The sequence below is a fragment of the Tamandua tetradactyla genome, chromosome 14 (genome assembly GCF_023851605.1).
Source record: "Tamandua tetradactyla isolate mTamTet1 chromosome 14, mTamTet1.pri, whole genome shotgun sequence".
Classification (NCBI taxonomy): Eukaryota; Metazoa; Chordata; class Mammalia; order Pilosa; family Myrmecophagidae; genus Tamandua; species Tamandua tetradactyla.
In genome coordinates this window covers 31,956,995-31,971,156 of record NC_135340.1, presented here as the reverse complement: position 1 = coordinate 31,971,156, position 14,162 = coordinate 31,956,995, and the positions used below count along the sequence as shown (strand labels likewise).

The following is a 14,162-nucleotide window of genomic DNA, read 5'->3' as shown; positions in this document are numbered from 1 at the left end:
CATCTCTATGAAGATTATGTAATAAAAAAGTTCCACCGCACAATATTGAACCAGGATTAAAAGAAGTGGCTGCCCCCATAAAATTCGATCAGGACTAAAACATAGCTCTTGTGGGGTACATAATAACTTGAAATCGGCACACCACCTTAACAAATGATTAACTCATCATATTTAACAGTGGGATATTCTGACCTGATTATGGCTCTGGTATGATGTGATATGAAGGATAATGTCATCTGTTAAATATTCTTTGCAAAATGTTTAACTGGAATCTAATCAAGCCTCTAGGTCTAACTTCCAGTTTATAGGAAATACAGGCTTGCAAAACTGTCCAATAGAAGTTGCTGTAATAATGTAAATGTTCTGTACCTATACTGTCCAATACAGTAATCACCAACCAACTGAAACCATACTTTTATTTAACTTAAATTTGAATTTAAATAGCTACATTTAAATTTGTGCCTAATGGCTTCTCTACAGGACAGCACAGGACAGAAACAAGTCAAACACTACAAAGACTTAGATGATGGGACATTCTGCAAGGTAATTGGCCTGGTTAAATAAGAAGGCCAATTTCATTAAAAAAGTAACAGAGTGGAAGGGAATGTTCTATTTTTAAAGAAACTAAAAGAGGCCTAGCCTCCAAACGTAATACATGAATCTTGACTGGATCTTACACCAGGAAAATTAATGCCATAAAATGCCATATTATTTAGTCCATATTCAAATTTCCTCAATTTTCTTCAGAAAAAATCTTCATGTGTATATTTACACATATATTTGTATATATATGTATGTATGTATGCCCCCATATATATATATATAGAAAGAGAGAGAGATAGGGGTGAAGAGTGAGGAGGGAGGGAGGGTAGGATAAAGAGAAGGGGTGAAAGGCAAAATGTTAGCAATTGTTAGAGAATCTAGGCTAAGAGTATACTGGTGTTCACTGTACTCTTCTTCTAACTTTCAACAGGTTTCAAAACTTTCTCCCAAAAAAGCTGAAAAAACAATACTATAGAACCAATCAATATTCATGGTTTCTGAATTTTTCCATTAATCTATTTGCTATTTGTTCAATTTGTATGGGCTAAGGCTTGCTTATAGATAAATGGTGGTAAACAACAATAAAAGGAGAAAAATTTAAAAGTTAAGTCAAAGGCCTTAATTTTTTTCTGTAAGTCGATCCAAGGCTATGATTATTTGATCCCAGCAGAAGACTGCCTTGAGACAATCTTCCAGGAAATGTGGTTTGAGAAGCTAAATTGGCGCATCTAAATTAGGGTAGAGACCCTCTGCTTCTGTTCTCTTCGACAGCAGCCAGAACCTTGCCTTGTTCTAACCTAAATAGACCCTGGGACCTCATTCCTTGGGGCAATCGCCCCACCCTCCGCTTTGATTCTGCAGATAGAGAAACAGGTAACCCTTCAGTCACATCAGAGGGAATCACAAGCATATGCAGCTTATGTCCTCTCCTGTGACAGAGCTGGATGCTCAGCTCCTTTATTATAACCACCCCACTGACAGTCATAGTGACAGAACAGTTCCCTACCTGCCTTAGTCCTAGCACCCTCTGGAGATACGGTTCTTCAGGAGCAAGCCCACATTTAATCTACCTGTGATCTCTGAGAATGAAGCCTCTAATGCTCCATGTGGGCAGGCTGGTGCTACTACCTCCCACTCTGTGTAAGCATAATAGATCACCCTCTGTTTGGATCCATTCAGATCCCCCTCCTTACCCACACAGCCTTTGATGTTCTTTTTCCATCTCTGCCTAAAGGAAAATGACTAAGATCCTGAGACATAATATAACTTTATTCAGGAGATAATCAAATACTATATAGGGCTGATGCTCACAAACAGTTGTACATACAATTATATAAATCTGCTACATTTCCCAGAAGAGACCAGTCACTGTAGAGGAGGAAATCAGGAGAGTGTCCAAATAACTGCAGTGTTTTAAGCCCATGTCCCCATACTCCCTTGTAGTGATGGTGGCCACTGGTGGTCCTTTAATCAGGAAGGGAAGGAGGCACTGGCTACGAGGAAGGCATGCTTCCTGGCCCTTCGGCGCTCAACGGTAGGCTTTGTTGAACTCCTGGAGGGCCCAGCGCTTGTTCTCAGCTGCCTGCTTGAGTTGAGTGTACTCTTTTACCAGCCTGTCAAATTCCTCCCCGAGGACCTCATAGGTGCTTAGTACCTGGCGGGACTTCTCCATGTCTTGCTCTTGCAGGCGAATGGCGCCCTCCAGACGGTCCCTAAGAACCCGGACGCAGAAGGATCAATAAATATACAGTTCCCCAGAAATTATACAATAATGAGAATGTGTTAAAATGAGCATGTCTGGACAATGTGGGATTCAGCTCTGAACAGCTGAACTTGGCTTCTGGGAGCGCTCACCTAATGAGACGATGAACTTCCACTTTCTCAGCAGTGTAAGTATCAGACAAAATCTTTAGCTCCTCCATCCTAACAGAGGGAAGAAAGAAATGTCAAGCTGAAGATCTCTGACCACAGCAAAGCTAGGATGTGACATAGTACCTGCCCATGGTAAAGTAGTGGGTTAAGCAGTGACAGGATAAACAAGGTCACTCTGAATTCCTGAGCCATTTATCTAACAGTAAAGCACCTATTTCAGAAGGCTTTAAAATAAAAGACTTAAGAAGAAATCTTTTGGGCAACCTAAAGGCTAATATTTCTGTGTGACATTTACTGAATACCTACAACATATCAGACATGGTGGAAAGAAAAGAGAAATAAGGCCAGGAGTTGGGGAGTTTGGTGATATAGAAGAAAGAATCCCTTAGCTCACCTCAACTTAAGGATCATAGCACTGCACTTGATCTCCAGGTACTGGGCATTGATGCGGTCAAGCTCAGACTGAGTCTTCAGCCGATGCTCCTGAAGAAGCCTCTGCAGCAAGGCAAGGCATCGGAGGAGCACCTGAGCCCCCAAGGGGCAGGAGAAAGAGGGTATAAATAAAAGACAGGAGAAAGGGGGGCATATCGGAAATCCCTGGCATCCCCACTGGTGCCCCTTGGGTCAGGGTAAAGGAGGAGAGGCCGTCCCACTACCCTGACAAACCTGGGAGTAGGTGGCCCTCTGCTTCTCCAGCAGCACCATCTGCTCCTTCTGCTGGCTCTTGCTGTCTTGGCACTGCTGCTTTTCACATGCCAGGATTTCTGCCAATTTCCATACCTTTGCTGCCTTTAGGGTTTCATTGTCTGAATCTGGGCAAAGAGACAGAGGATTGAACAGGGAAATTCTTTTGCTATTGCCTTTCTAAGACCATTTTTCAGTGTCCCTATCCTAGCCCTACAAACTCTGCCTTCTAAGTTTTCCAGATCCTGTTAAAAATAGTCCTTTTTTCATAATTAAATTCTTTTTACTCTCACCTTTAATTCCAGATTTGATTCTTAATTCTTTTTTTAACTTTTTTTAATTGTATAATATAACATTTATACAAAGCAAAGAAAGAAAAAAGCAATAGTTTTCAAAGTACTCTTCAATAGTTATAGGACAAATTCCAGCCTTTGTTATGGGCTACCATACCATCATTTCAGATTTTTCCCTCTGGCTGCTCCAGAACATTGGAGGCTAGAAGGAATACATATTTGTTTTATCATCACAATTGACTTTTTCTTTTTTTGTGAAAAATATCATATATACAAAAAAAAAAAACACCAAACAATAAATTTCAAAGCACAGCACAACAATTACTTGTAGAACAGATTTCAGAGTTTGGTATGGGTTATAATTCCACAATTTTAGGTTTTTACTTTTAGCTCCTCTAAGATACTGGAGACTACAAGAAGTATCAATTTAATGATTCAGCAATCAGACTTGTCTGTTAAACCATACCTTCTCTATATAATTCCACCATCACCTTTGATCTTTCTCCCACTCTTTTAGAGGTATTTGGGCTATGCCCATTCTAACTTTTTCAAGTCGGAAGGGCTGTCAATAATATGGGGTAGGGAGATGGAACTAGCTGATATTCTGGAAAGGCTGGCCCCTTTAGGTTTCAGGACTTATCTGGTCCAGGGACCCATTTAGAGGTTGTAGGTTTCTGGAAAGTTACCTTAGCGCATGGAACCTTTGTAGAACCTCATATATTGCCGTAGATGTTCTTTAGGATTGGTTGGAATGGTTTTGGTTGGGGCAGATTTTACTCTTAATTCTTAAGTCATAGAAATAAAGGTAAGAGGGAAACCTATGAGCTTGAACTTCCTTCCATGTGCCTTTCCAATCCTCCTGAGAAAAGAGAACTAATCCTTCCCTGCTCAGAATCTTCCTGCTTGGAACCTTGCTGAATAAAAAGAATTCTTACAAAATTCCTTACTTTTATTCTACCATACAGGGAGATAAACAAATAAGCATATCCAATGCTTCCCAGCTTCTGTCCCAAAAATGAAGTTCAAACACCCTACTCTTTTTTTTCCCTTTTAAAATTTTATTTAAAGGTAGCTGTGAAAAATAAAGAGGAAAAACACCAGGAAATATTTATGAAATAACATTCTCAGACACTCTCTCTCAGGTATGAAGATTCATGGTACATTTAGCATCAGACAAAACCTTTTACAATATACTTAAATACTTAGCTTTAGCTGTTTTGTCTTCTAAGTGTCAGATTAATTTTATTGTACACCTTGAAGAATAAGTCTAGGTGTTTGAAAGACAATAATTTCTTACTTATAAATTAGTTTTTCCATTATGATTTGAAATTAATTTTTTATTTAAACTTTGAAAGGTCCTAAATCTTTTAACTTAAATTAAGGAAAAAATTTTATTTAAATTAAGCAAGGTTCTTTTTTTATCAACTTTTTTCTTTCTTTTTTTTGTGAAAAATAACATATGCACAAAAAGCAATAAATTTCAAAGCATACACAACAAATAGTTGTAGAACAGATTTCAGAGTTTGTTATGGGTTATCATTCCACAATTTTAGGTTTATACTAGCTGCTCCAAGACACTGGACACTAAAAAAAGTATCAATATAATGATTCAGCAATCACTCTCCTTTGTTAAACTCTTCCTTCTCTGTATAACTCCACCATCTCCTTTTGATCTTTCTCCACTCTTTAGGGGCATTTGGGCTATGCCCATTCTAACTTTTTTATGTTAGAAGAGGCTGTTGATAATATGGGATGGGATGGAACTAGTTGATGTTCTGGAGAGGCTGGGCCCTTTGATTTCAGGACTTATCTGGTTTAGGAATCCATCTGGAGGTTGTAAATTTCTGGAAGGTAATCCTAGTACATGGAACCTTTGTAGAATCTCATATAATGCCTTAGGTGTTCTTTAGGGTTGGCAGGAATGGTTTTGGTTGGGGTTTGGCAAACTATGATGTGTAGCAATGTCTAACTGAAGCATAAGAATGACCTCCAGAGTAGCCTCTCGACTCTATCTGAACTCTCTCAGCCACTGAGAAAGTTTTGTTAAATTTCTTTTCCCCTGTTGGTCAGGATGGCATTGTCAGTCCCATGGTGCCAGGGCCAGGCTCATTCCTGTGAGTCATGTCCCACATTGCCAGGGAGACTTTCACCCCTGGACAAATATACTACTCTTAAAAGAGCAGGCGGGGACCCCTGAAGGCCAGCTGTGAGCAGAACACAGAGAGCCAGCACTCACCTGAACTGGGATCATGGTAGCAAAGGAGGGTGAAACACTTCTTCTTGAGCTGTTCCTCCACTTCTAGCTGGAGCCTACCTCTCATCCACATAAAATCCTACAGCCACAGAAGCAAAAAGAAACAAAAATAGACTCTCAGAACTAGGAAGATCCAGCTAATGAATACATGACAATGACAACCTCAATAATAACCAAAGGTAACACATAAAGAGACATCAGGGAAATTAATTTTTAACCTATTAAATAAGCAAAGATTAAAATGAATGTTAAGATGTCATGTTGATAGGGTGCATGGGGGTTCAGTGCCATGCAGGAGACTTGGATTCAATACCTAGCCTATGCACCCAAGTGCCATACTGATGGAAGCATGGAGAGCTAGAAGCCCTGGGAACACCTTTCTGGAGAGCAGTTTGGCAATATATATCAATATGTTGTTATATATGTAACATCTGACCCAGTGACTTCATTTCTAGCCCTAACAATAGGAAGATAATCGTACCAGGCCAAAGGCATATATGAACTAGCATATTCATGTGGTTTCCAACAGCAAAAAAATGCTATATAACTTTAATGTCCATCAGTAAGGTTAGACAATTAGACTATATACATACAATGGAATACTAGTAGGGATTTAAACTGATGATATAAGAACACCAGATACAGGTGTTTTTTGACACCTGTGAAAAAAGTGCTTTAGGAGATATTATCTTATTTACATTTATTCATTGACTTGAAAAAAACTCCAAAAAACATGCAGTGAAAACAGAATATATTCTCTAAACAAGCACAAAGGCTATAGTACCATTTATGCCAGGTTATATATAATACTACCTGTATTTCATTCTAGATGTAAGATTTGAGCTTTTGCTTTCTTCTGTGTAACATTTTTCTTATTTATTCAAATTTGACCACCATGACTGTGTGATTGTGAAAACCTTGTGTCTGATGCTCCTTTTATCTACCTTGTCAACAAAGGAGTAGAACATATGGAATAAAAATAAATAGGGGGAACAAATGCTAAAATAAATTTAGTCTGAAATGCTAGTGATCAATGAAAGCGAGGGGTAAGGGGTATGGTAGGTATAATCTTTTTTTTTTTTTTTCTTTCCTGTGTTCGTTTTATTTCTTTCTCTAGTGTCCTTTTATTTCTTTTTCTGAATTAATGCAAATGTTCTAAGAAATGATGAATATGCAACTAAGTGATCCTATTGTGAATTACTGATTATGTATGTTATGTATGTTTTATTTTGTTTCTTAATTTTTTAATTAATAAATAAAATTAAAAAAATTTGACTGTAGAATGGTATGATTTCTAAATGTTGGGTTAATTTCTTTTTTTCCGTTAATTAATTAAAAAAAAAAAAATTGACCACCATGAACATTTCTCATTCTTACAAAAGCAATAAATAAAGATACAGAGAAAATTAAGCCATTTCACTTCTTTGGTCCCAATATCTGCCCACCCCCAACCTCTGAGGGTGGCATGAGCTCTAGCAGATCTGCTTTCTGGAGCCCTAACAGTGAAGGCATCTCTCCGTCCTGGCTGGGACCTAAGAACTGCATCAGTTCAGTCACAAGTAGCCGTTGTTCAAGGGTCTCATGAAACTAAGAGAGAGAATAAAAAAAAAAAGGGGGTTACTATAAAACTGTTCCCATTCCATCTCCTCCATCCTCACAAATCAGTTCTTCATACCTTTTCAAAGTCCTCGAACATGTCATCTCTTTTAGGTAATTCCTTAGCTGTGAGCACCTCCTCTTCAATTTTTCTTTTCAAATCTCTGACAACATGCCCATTCCCCCTATAACTACAGTCCATTTCTTCTTTCTTTTGGGGGGGGCGAGGTACATGGGCTGGGGATCAAAGCCAGGTCTCCCACATGGCAGGCAAGCATTCTATCACTGAACTACCTGTACAACCCTATTTCTCTTTTGATAACCCATTACTCAAATCTCCTCTTCTCCAGATCTCATAATCAGCAAAGCCACTGTTGGCATGGTCTTTCCTATAGCAGGTGACCAACCTCTACCTCATCTCTTCTGACTCACCTTAAAAATATGTATTTTTTTATTAGAAAAGTTGTAGGTTTATAGAAAAATGATACAGAAAATACAGAGCTGCCATGTACCCATCCTCCTCATTATTAACATTTTGCATTAGTATGGTACCTTTGTTTAAATTCATAAAAGAATATCATTATAATCGTATTATTAACTACATCCATGGTTTAGGTTAAGGTTCTTTGTGTTATATAGTCCTATGGTCTTTGTTTTTTTTTAATTTTTATTCTGGTAACAAATATATAACCTAAAATTTCCCCTCTTAAGCACATACAAATATATAATTCAGTGGTGTTAATTACATTCACAATGTTGTGCTACTATCGCTATCATCCACTACCAAAATTTTTCTTATCACCCCAAATAGAAATTCTGTACCAATTAAGTATTAACATCTCATTCCCTACCCCAATCCTGCCCCCTAGTAACCTGTATTCTAGTTTCGGACTCTATGAATTTTCTTACTCTAATTATTTCACATTAGTGAAATCATACAGTTTTTATCCTTTTTTTCTCTGGCTCATTTTACTCAATATAATGTCTTCAAGATTTATCCACGTTGTCGTACGTGTCAGAATTCCATTCCTTTTTATGTGCCCGCTCACCTTTTTATCCTCGGAAGTTAAATCTGTGTCTTGGGTCTTCACATAGTATTCTACAAGCAGCTCTTGGATGAGCCGCTGTAAAATCTCAGACCTCAACCATACTGTCTTATGCAGTCGAACTGCCTTCCATGCCTAGAAAACAAAAAAAAATCCCAGGTAGGAACCTCGCTTTCTTGAGAGGACTGCTGCTTCCTCTATCATCCCTTCTCCCAAGGCCCTTACCTCAGCCTGCTCCTTTGCCAGGGTGAGGCTTAAGCCACTCTCATCCACGTGCTGTACAAGACTCAGCAGCAGCTTACTGAAGTATGGGTTCTGTAACAGGTCCTCTTCATTCAGGTTACAAGGAGGAAGCTGTTTGCCGCACACTTAATAGCATGTCCCCCACAGGAATGAAAAAGCAAAGGAGGATATGGGCTCTTTATATAATTGAGCAGAACACTTAACTTATACTCATCTCAAAAAAACCCTAAGTGTTTAGCTTGGAAGATTTCTAAATCTAATCAGATTTTTTTTTAAAGCCATAAACAAACAGAGGTAATACTCAAAGTAACAAGCATTTATGTTGTACACAAAGATATTAATCAGGGATTATAGAATGACTCTAAGAAAACTAAGGTCTTAGAAGATAGAAACACAGTTGGAAAGTATTAGACAAATGGAATTGAAAATAGGGACCCTTAAGGAGAGACCACCATAATACCCACAATAGCTCATTCACACAGAATAAATGGAGTTTCTGAGGAAGAAAAGAGAAATGTAAAGTTCTAACCAAGGATGTGATTTCTAATCACAGAAACAAGACTGAGAGAAGGTATACTGTCAGAGTAAGCAAAACATGAACTGACCAAATTCTCATCATTATAAGTACAGTTGAGTAACCCATATTAATGCAGTAGAACATAGTCCATGCATGAGAAGAAAGGGAAAAGAAATTGTGATCCTTTGACTGTTCCTGATGTCCACATCGCTTTCTTTCCATCTCTTTTCCTATGTGCACTCTCTGCTGGGATCTTTTGTTTTACTCATATATTTTCAAACATTCAAATTCCATCATACCCAAAATCCTTTTGGAGAATAAGAAATCCCTCTTTTTTGTTCCCTAAGGTATGGATGGATCCAATATGGATGGTCAGAATATAGAAGATTCACATTCCTGAAGGAGTCAAGATACAGAAAGGATTTGCAATAAAGAAAGAATTCAAGATATGTATCAGAGATTTTGAGAACACGACATGAAAAGATTCAAGATAGGTAGAAAGGAAGCCTTCAAGGAATTTTCTTGTCACCTTTATCTGTACCATTTGCTTGCCAACACACTTTAGTTTTTTAATCCACTACACAAGCAGATACTGAATGGATGCATTCGATGCAAACTGTTTTCCAATAAGAGAGTATTGAAGAATCTTCCTGTTATTCTAGTTTCTCCAGAAACATAGGCTTCTATGAGAGGAAACTATACCGGTGAACACTATAAATCTTTTTATTATAGAAGGCCAGAACCTGGATAAGGTCCCTCTGGATAAGTCATCCAACCTTTTGCAAATAACTATCCTTACCCTTTTGGAGTATTTCCATCCCTCCTCCAGGTGAGCAGAAATCCCCAGATGCCATTTGATTTTCTTGGGATCCTTATCTGTGAAGCCGAGTCAAAGAAAACAAAAAGATGACTCAATTGGCTGGCAGCTCCAAAGGAAACTACACTGGACTTGAATCTCCATTATCCACAAGCTGGAGAACAACCTCAGGAGTTATCTCATACATCTTGGGTTCCAAGCTCTTATACAGGTTTTATGGACAAACTTAGACTTATAAGTACTGAAACATTTTGCATTCATTTTCTTAAATTTTGCATTCCAAGCACATAAATGTGTCCACCAGTTCCAAGCTTTCTGAAAAGGATCCTCCTTCGGAAACACAGCCTTCCAATGCACTAGAATCTTAACAGGAAAACTCCTTCCCTCCTCCCCTATTACATCTAAGTTAAAACTGAGCTGCTATTTTCCAGTTATGACTGGACTGAGGAAGGAAAAAAATAAAAGCATGCCTTCTCTCCCAGTCAAATAACTCAGCTAAACCTCAAATTCCACAACAGTCTTTTGTGCTTCTTTAACTTGTCCTTTCATCTAAGATCTGCTGGTAGTGTTTGATCATTAACTCTAGAAGCACCCTCCAGAAGTGACAAATCATTCCACACTTAAACAACAACCGTTTTTCACATAACTGCATTAGTAAAGAGCACCTAGAGGAAAGAGCACGACAAGATTGACAGCGAAGTCAGTACACCCAGAGTAACTCAAAGGTGTAGTTAATATGGCTGAAACCGGGATCTGAGCTGTCAGTGTTTTGCCAGAATGCTGAGTACACTGCAAAGAATGACATCAAGACAGAGAAGCAGTAAAGATGGGCAGTGTGGACTCAGGACACAAAATTTTTCCCTTGATGTTATTTTCTTTCTTTGCTCCACCCCCTCCTCGTTTCTGCAAGGTATCAAACTCCAAAGGACAATGGAACCTCCCAAAGCAGAACAGACATTGAAGGTTATTACAATTTAACACTTCATGTTCACAGAGCATTTGGTTTACTCCCTCGTTTTATGAGTGACATCAAAGTAAACTACTCATTTGTTTTGTGACATGGTCTAGTGGGGGACGCAACTGAGGAGTCAAAATGCTAGACTTAATTTGCAGCTCGGTCATTGTGTGAATTTAAGAGAAATGCTTTAATGTGCCAAACTTTTTCCCACCTGCAAAACTGAGATAACGATGCCTGCCTTGCATGAGACATTGAGAATTAATAGCACAATCGACATGTCAACAAAAGCCACTACTTAGTTAAGCACGGTGTTTTAACAGTTCTGTTTATCATTGATCTAAGCCTGAAAACAAGTTTTGTAGGTAAATCTCGCACAGGGAAATGAGGACTAACCAAAATATTTTAAATGTCAGCTCTTCTTCCCTCCTAGGGGAACTGCCCACTTCGTTTTTTGTAGGGTGCTCTTCTTTACCCTTTCAAAATGTTACAAGGCGTGGACAGTGGCGGCAATCAGGCTCGAGCCTCCACCCTCTGCACTCAGACGTGTTAAAACGCTGCTATAGGGACCCAAGCATTTAAATGCTCTGACTCAGGCGTCTTTTAAATTCTTAGAGCTGTCTTTACACGCTGCACTAAACGTTAAATTGATTTTACAGGTATTTTCACAAGATGTGACCCTTATAGGGCCCGAGATGAATCAAAATGCGGAGCGGGCTCTCCGGCGCCGACTTCCCTTCAGTCTGGGAGGCCAAGGATTCCCAAGGGCGAGGGTGGCAACTGCGGCCGAAGGCCGGGGGCTGGCCGGATTGACCCTCCCAGCGCTGCTCCTCCCCGCAGCGCCACCACCGACCCTCTGAAGCAAACCTGCACACCAAGTGGCAGCTGAAGTTCCCGAGGCAGTGCGGAGGAGGCTGGGGCCGGTCGGCCCGCGGCGTCCACACCCGGGGACCCCGCCCGCGCCGGGGCTCCGGAAACTCTCACTCCGGACCCCCTCACTCCCGGCCCGGTGCAGGCGCTGAGGGAACCGAGGCCTGGGAGCACCGTGGGGAGAGGCCAGGGAAGGGGAAAACGCCGGAAGAGCGCGAGAGGTCGTGTGGGAGAGACGGGGGGCGGGGCCAACATTGAGGCGGGAACGAAGGACCCCACCCCCTGGTTGGCCCCGCCCCCGCCGGGTGCTTGCCCGCGGGGCCCAACGGTCGGCGTTCCGGGGTGCCGGCGCCCGGGCCGGGAAAGCCGGTGGTTTCGGGATGGCTTTTTGGCCTTTTCTCGTGGGTGCTTCACCTCAAAAGTAAATGTTGAGGAAATGGTAATAATAATAGCTGACATTGATTGAAGACCTAAGATGAGTCAGGCAGTATGCCGAGAGTTTTGCTTGCCTTCATTTTAGTTTTTGCTATGTCCTACCATGAAGTCACTGTCAGACCCATTTTACAGAGGACGGGGGTGGAAAACTGAGGCGCATAGCGGTAAAGACTTGCTCAGGGTCGCGAATGGCGCATCTGAAGGAGTGGGCGACACTATCTAGAGCTTGTGACCCGCCTTGGTGAGGGGTCTTGAGGGGCATCGTTGACGGGCTTTCCCCCGTGGCCCCCTGAGCTTGCTGGATCCCTACCTTGCAAATGTCCGCCCGGTGAGATTGACTCTTTCACGCAGCCAGCCCGACCCCGTGTGAAGCTGCCCCCGGATCTGCTTCCCCTTGTCCTTCCCCACACCTCTAGCTGCTCTGCCCTCCCTTTTATCTCTCATCTTTCATGCACCTCTCTCATCTTTCTGAATCTTAAACCCAAGCCTATCTACACCCACACCCTTTTATTTTCCAAGCTGACTGGAATCTAGTAAAAAAATGAGTTATTTTGAAAAATAACGAATATTTATTGCTAAATTAACCGCACTAAGTGTATCAAATTTCATGTATCAGAGAAGAGGCTGATGGCCTGAGGTGGTGGGGAAGGAATCTCAGGGTTAGATGTGCTGGTAGGTCGAGAATTTCAAGTATTCCTTTAGTACCAGCTAGAGAATTCTGCTAGCAATAGATAGAGGGATAGTGTGATTCAGAACAGATATTTTATATTCCTGGTCATCTTGTCAGCTGCCACCTTTCATGCTTAATATTAAAATGCTGTCATATTCTAAGGCTTTTAAAAATCATTTATGCTTCCTCAGCTCTGTAGTGCAGCATCATTAAATATCAGGCATAATGTCCCCAACAAACAGCACTTAGATCAAAATAGCAAGAATGCTTTAGTATCTCAGAGCTGATCAGAAATCTACTGAAATTTTGTCTCCCGGATTTGTCGAGTCCTCTAATATGGAAATACAAAGATTTGGCTAAATAGCTCTAAAGTACTTGGGAATGAGGAGGTGACTGGTGCAGAGACCTGTCTTTAGGTAGGAGGACAGAGGGGTTGGAAAGCTTTGAACTGGATCAGATCTTCATATGCAATTATCTGTTCCATTCTATCTATAACAAGCTGTGTGACCTTCGCAGATCATATAACAGCTAGGAGCTTCAGGTTCTTTATCCATCAAAAGGAGGAAATAACATTTGTAACTCTTCCAGTCTCAGAGTGTTGAGGTAATGATCAAATGAGATAATGGCTGAGAAAGTGAGTGCTTTGGAAAGAATATGAAAGTGACGTGTTTTGAGTGGACACTTATCCATTGCCCTGCCCCCTATGTGGGACATAACATCCAGGGGTGAAAGTCTCCCTGGCAACGTGGGAGATGACCCCCAGGGATGATCTGGCCCTGGCACCGTGGGATCAACCATTTCATCCTGACCAACAGGGGGGAAAGAACTGTACCTAATAAAGTATCAGTGGCAGAGAGAGTTCAAATAGAGTCAAGAGGCTACTCTGGAAGTTGCTCTTACACAATGTTTGGTTAGACCTTGCTACCTATCATAACCTGCCAAACTCCAACCAAGACCATTCCAGTCAATCCTAAAGAACACGTAGGGCAATATATAAGATTCCACAAGGACTCCATGCACTAGAGTAACTTTCCAGAAACCTGCAGCCTCCAGATAGGTCCCTGGTTCAGATAAGTCCTGAAACCTGGAGAGGGGCCGGCCTCTCCAGAACATCAGACAATTCCTCTCCCTACCCCATATTAGTGACAGACCCAATATAGAAAATTTAGAATGGCCATAGCCCAAACACCCCTAAAGGGAGGGATGGAAAGATCGAAGGTGATAGTGGAGTTATACCGTGAAGAAAAGATTTAACAAATGAATATGAATGCCGAATCATTAAAATGATATATCTTTTAGTTTCCAGTATCTTAGAGCAGCTAGAAGTAAAAACCTAAAATTATGAAATTGTAACCCATGTCAAACTC

The 14,162-nt window shown here is 40.7% G+C and overlaps 1 protein-coding gene across 3 annotated transcripts; it reads right to left on the bottom strand.

The window, feature by feature from the left end:
• Positions 1-1,794: 1,794 nt before the first annotated feature.
• On the bottom strand, positions 1,795-11,981 carry HAUS4 (HAUS augmin like complex subunit 4). Of its 3 annotated transcripts, none has more exons than XM_077127204.1 (10): positions 11,696-11,818; positions 9,848-9,924; positions 8,514-8,656; positions 8,292-8,423; positions 7,099-7,233; positions 5,629-5,725; positions 3,082-3,227; positions 2,810-2,940; positions 2,398-2,466; positions 1,795-2,255 (listed from the first exon to the last, which is right to left on the bottom strand). In XM_077127204.1, the coding sequence occupies exons 2-10, from the start codon at positions 9,900-9,902 to the stop codon at positions 2,072-2,074; spliced, it is 1,092 nt and encodes a 363-aa protein (XP_076983319.1). In that variant the 5' UTR covers positions 9,903-9,924; positions 11,696-11,818; the 3' UTR covers positions 1,795-2,071. The 3 variants fall into 3 exon arrangements, with proteins under 3 accessions (XP_076983319.1, XP_076983318.1, XP_076983317.1); XM_077127203.1 differs by having other exon boundaries at positions 11,688-11,802; XM_077127202.1 differs by lacking the exon at positions 9,848-9,924 and having other exon boundaries at positions 11,696-11,981.
• Between the last annotated feature and the right edge of the window lie 2,181 nt (positions 11,982-14,162).

What these genes read in the sequence shown, in the direction of transcription:
- HAUS4 (XM_077127202.1), bottom strand. Translation starts at nt 11,945, where the DNA reads ATGTTGGCCCCGCCCCCCGTCTCTCCCACACGACCTCTCGCGCTCTTC. An exon ending in TAACTTCCGAGGATAAAAAG is followed by an intron (nt 7,234 to 8,291) that starts GTGAGCGGGCAC and finishes TCTCTCTCTTAG; the next exon opens with TTTCATGAGACCCTTGAACA. An exon ending in AGAGGGCCACCTACTCCCAG is followed by an intron (nt 2,941 to 3,081) that starts GTTTGTCAGGGT and finishes TTGGGGGCTCAG; the next exon opens with GTGCTCCTCCGATGCCTTGC.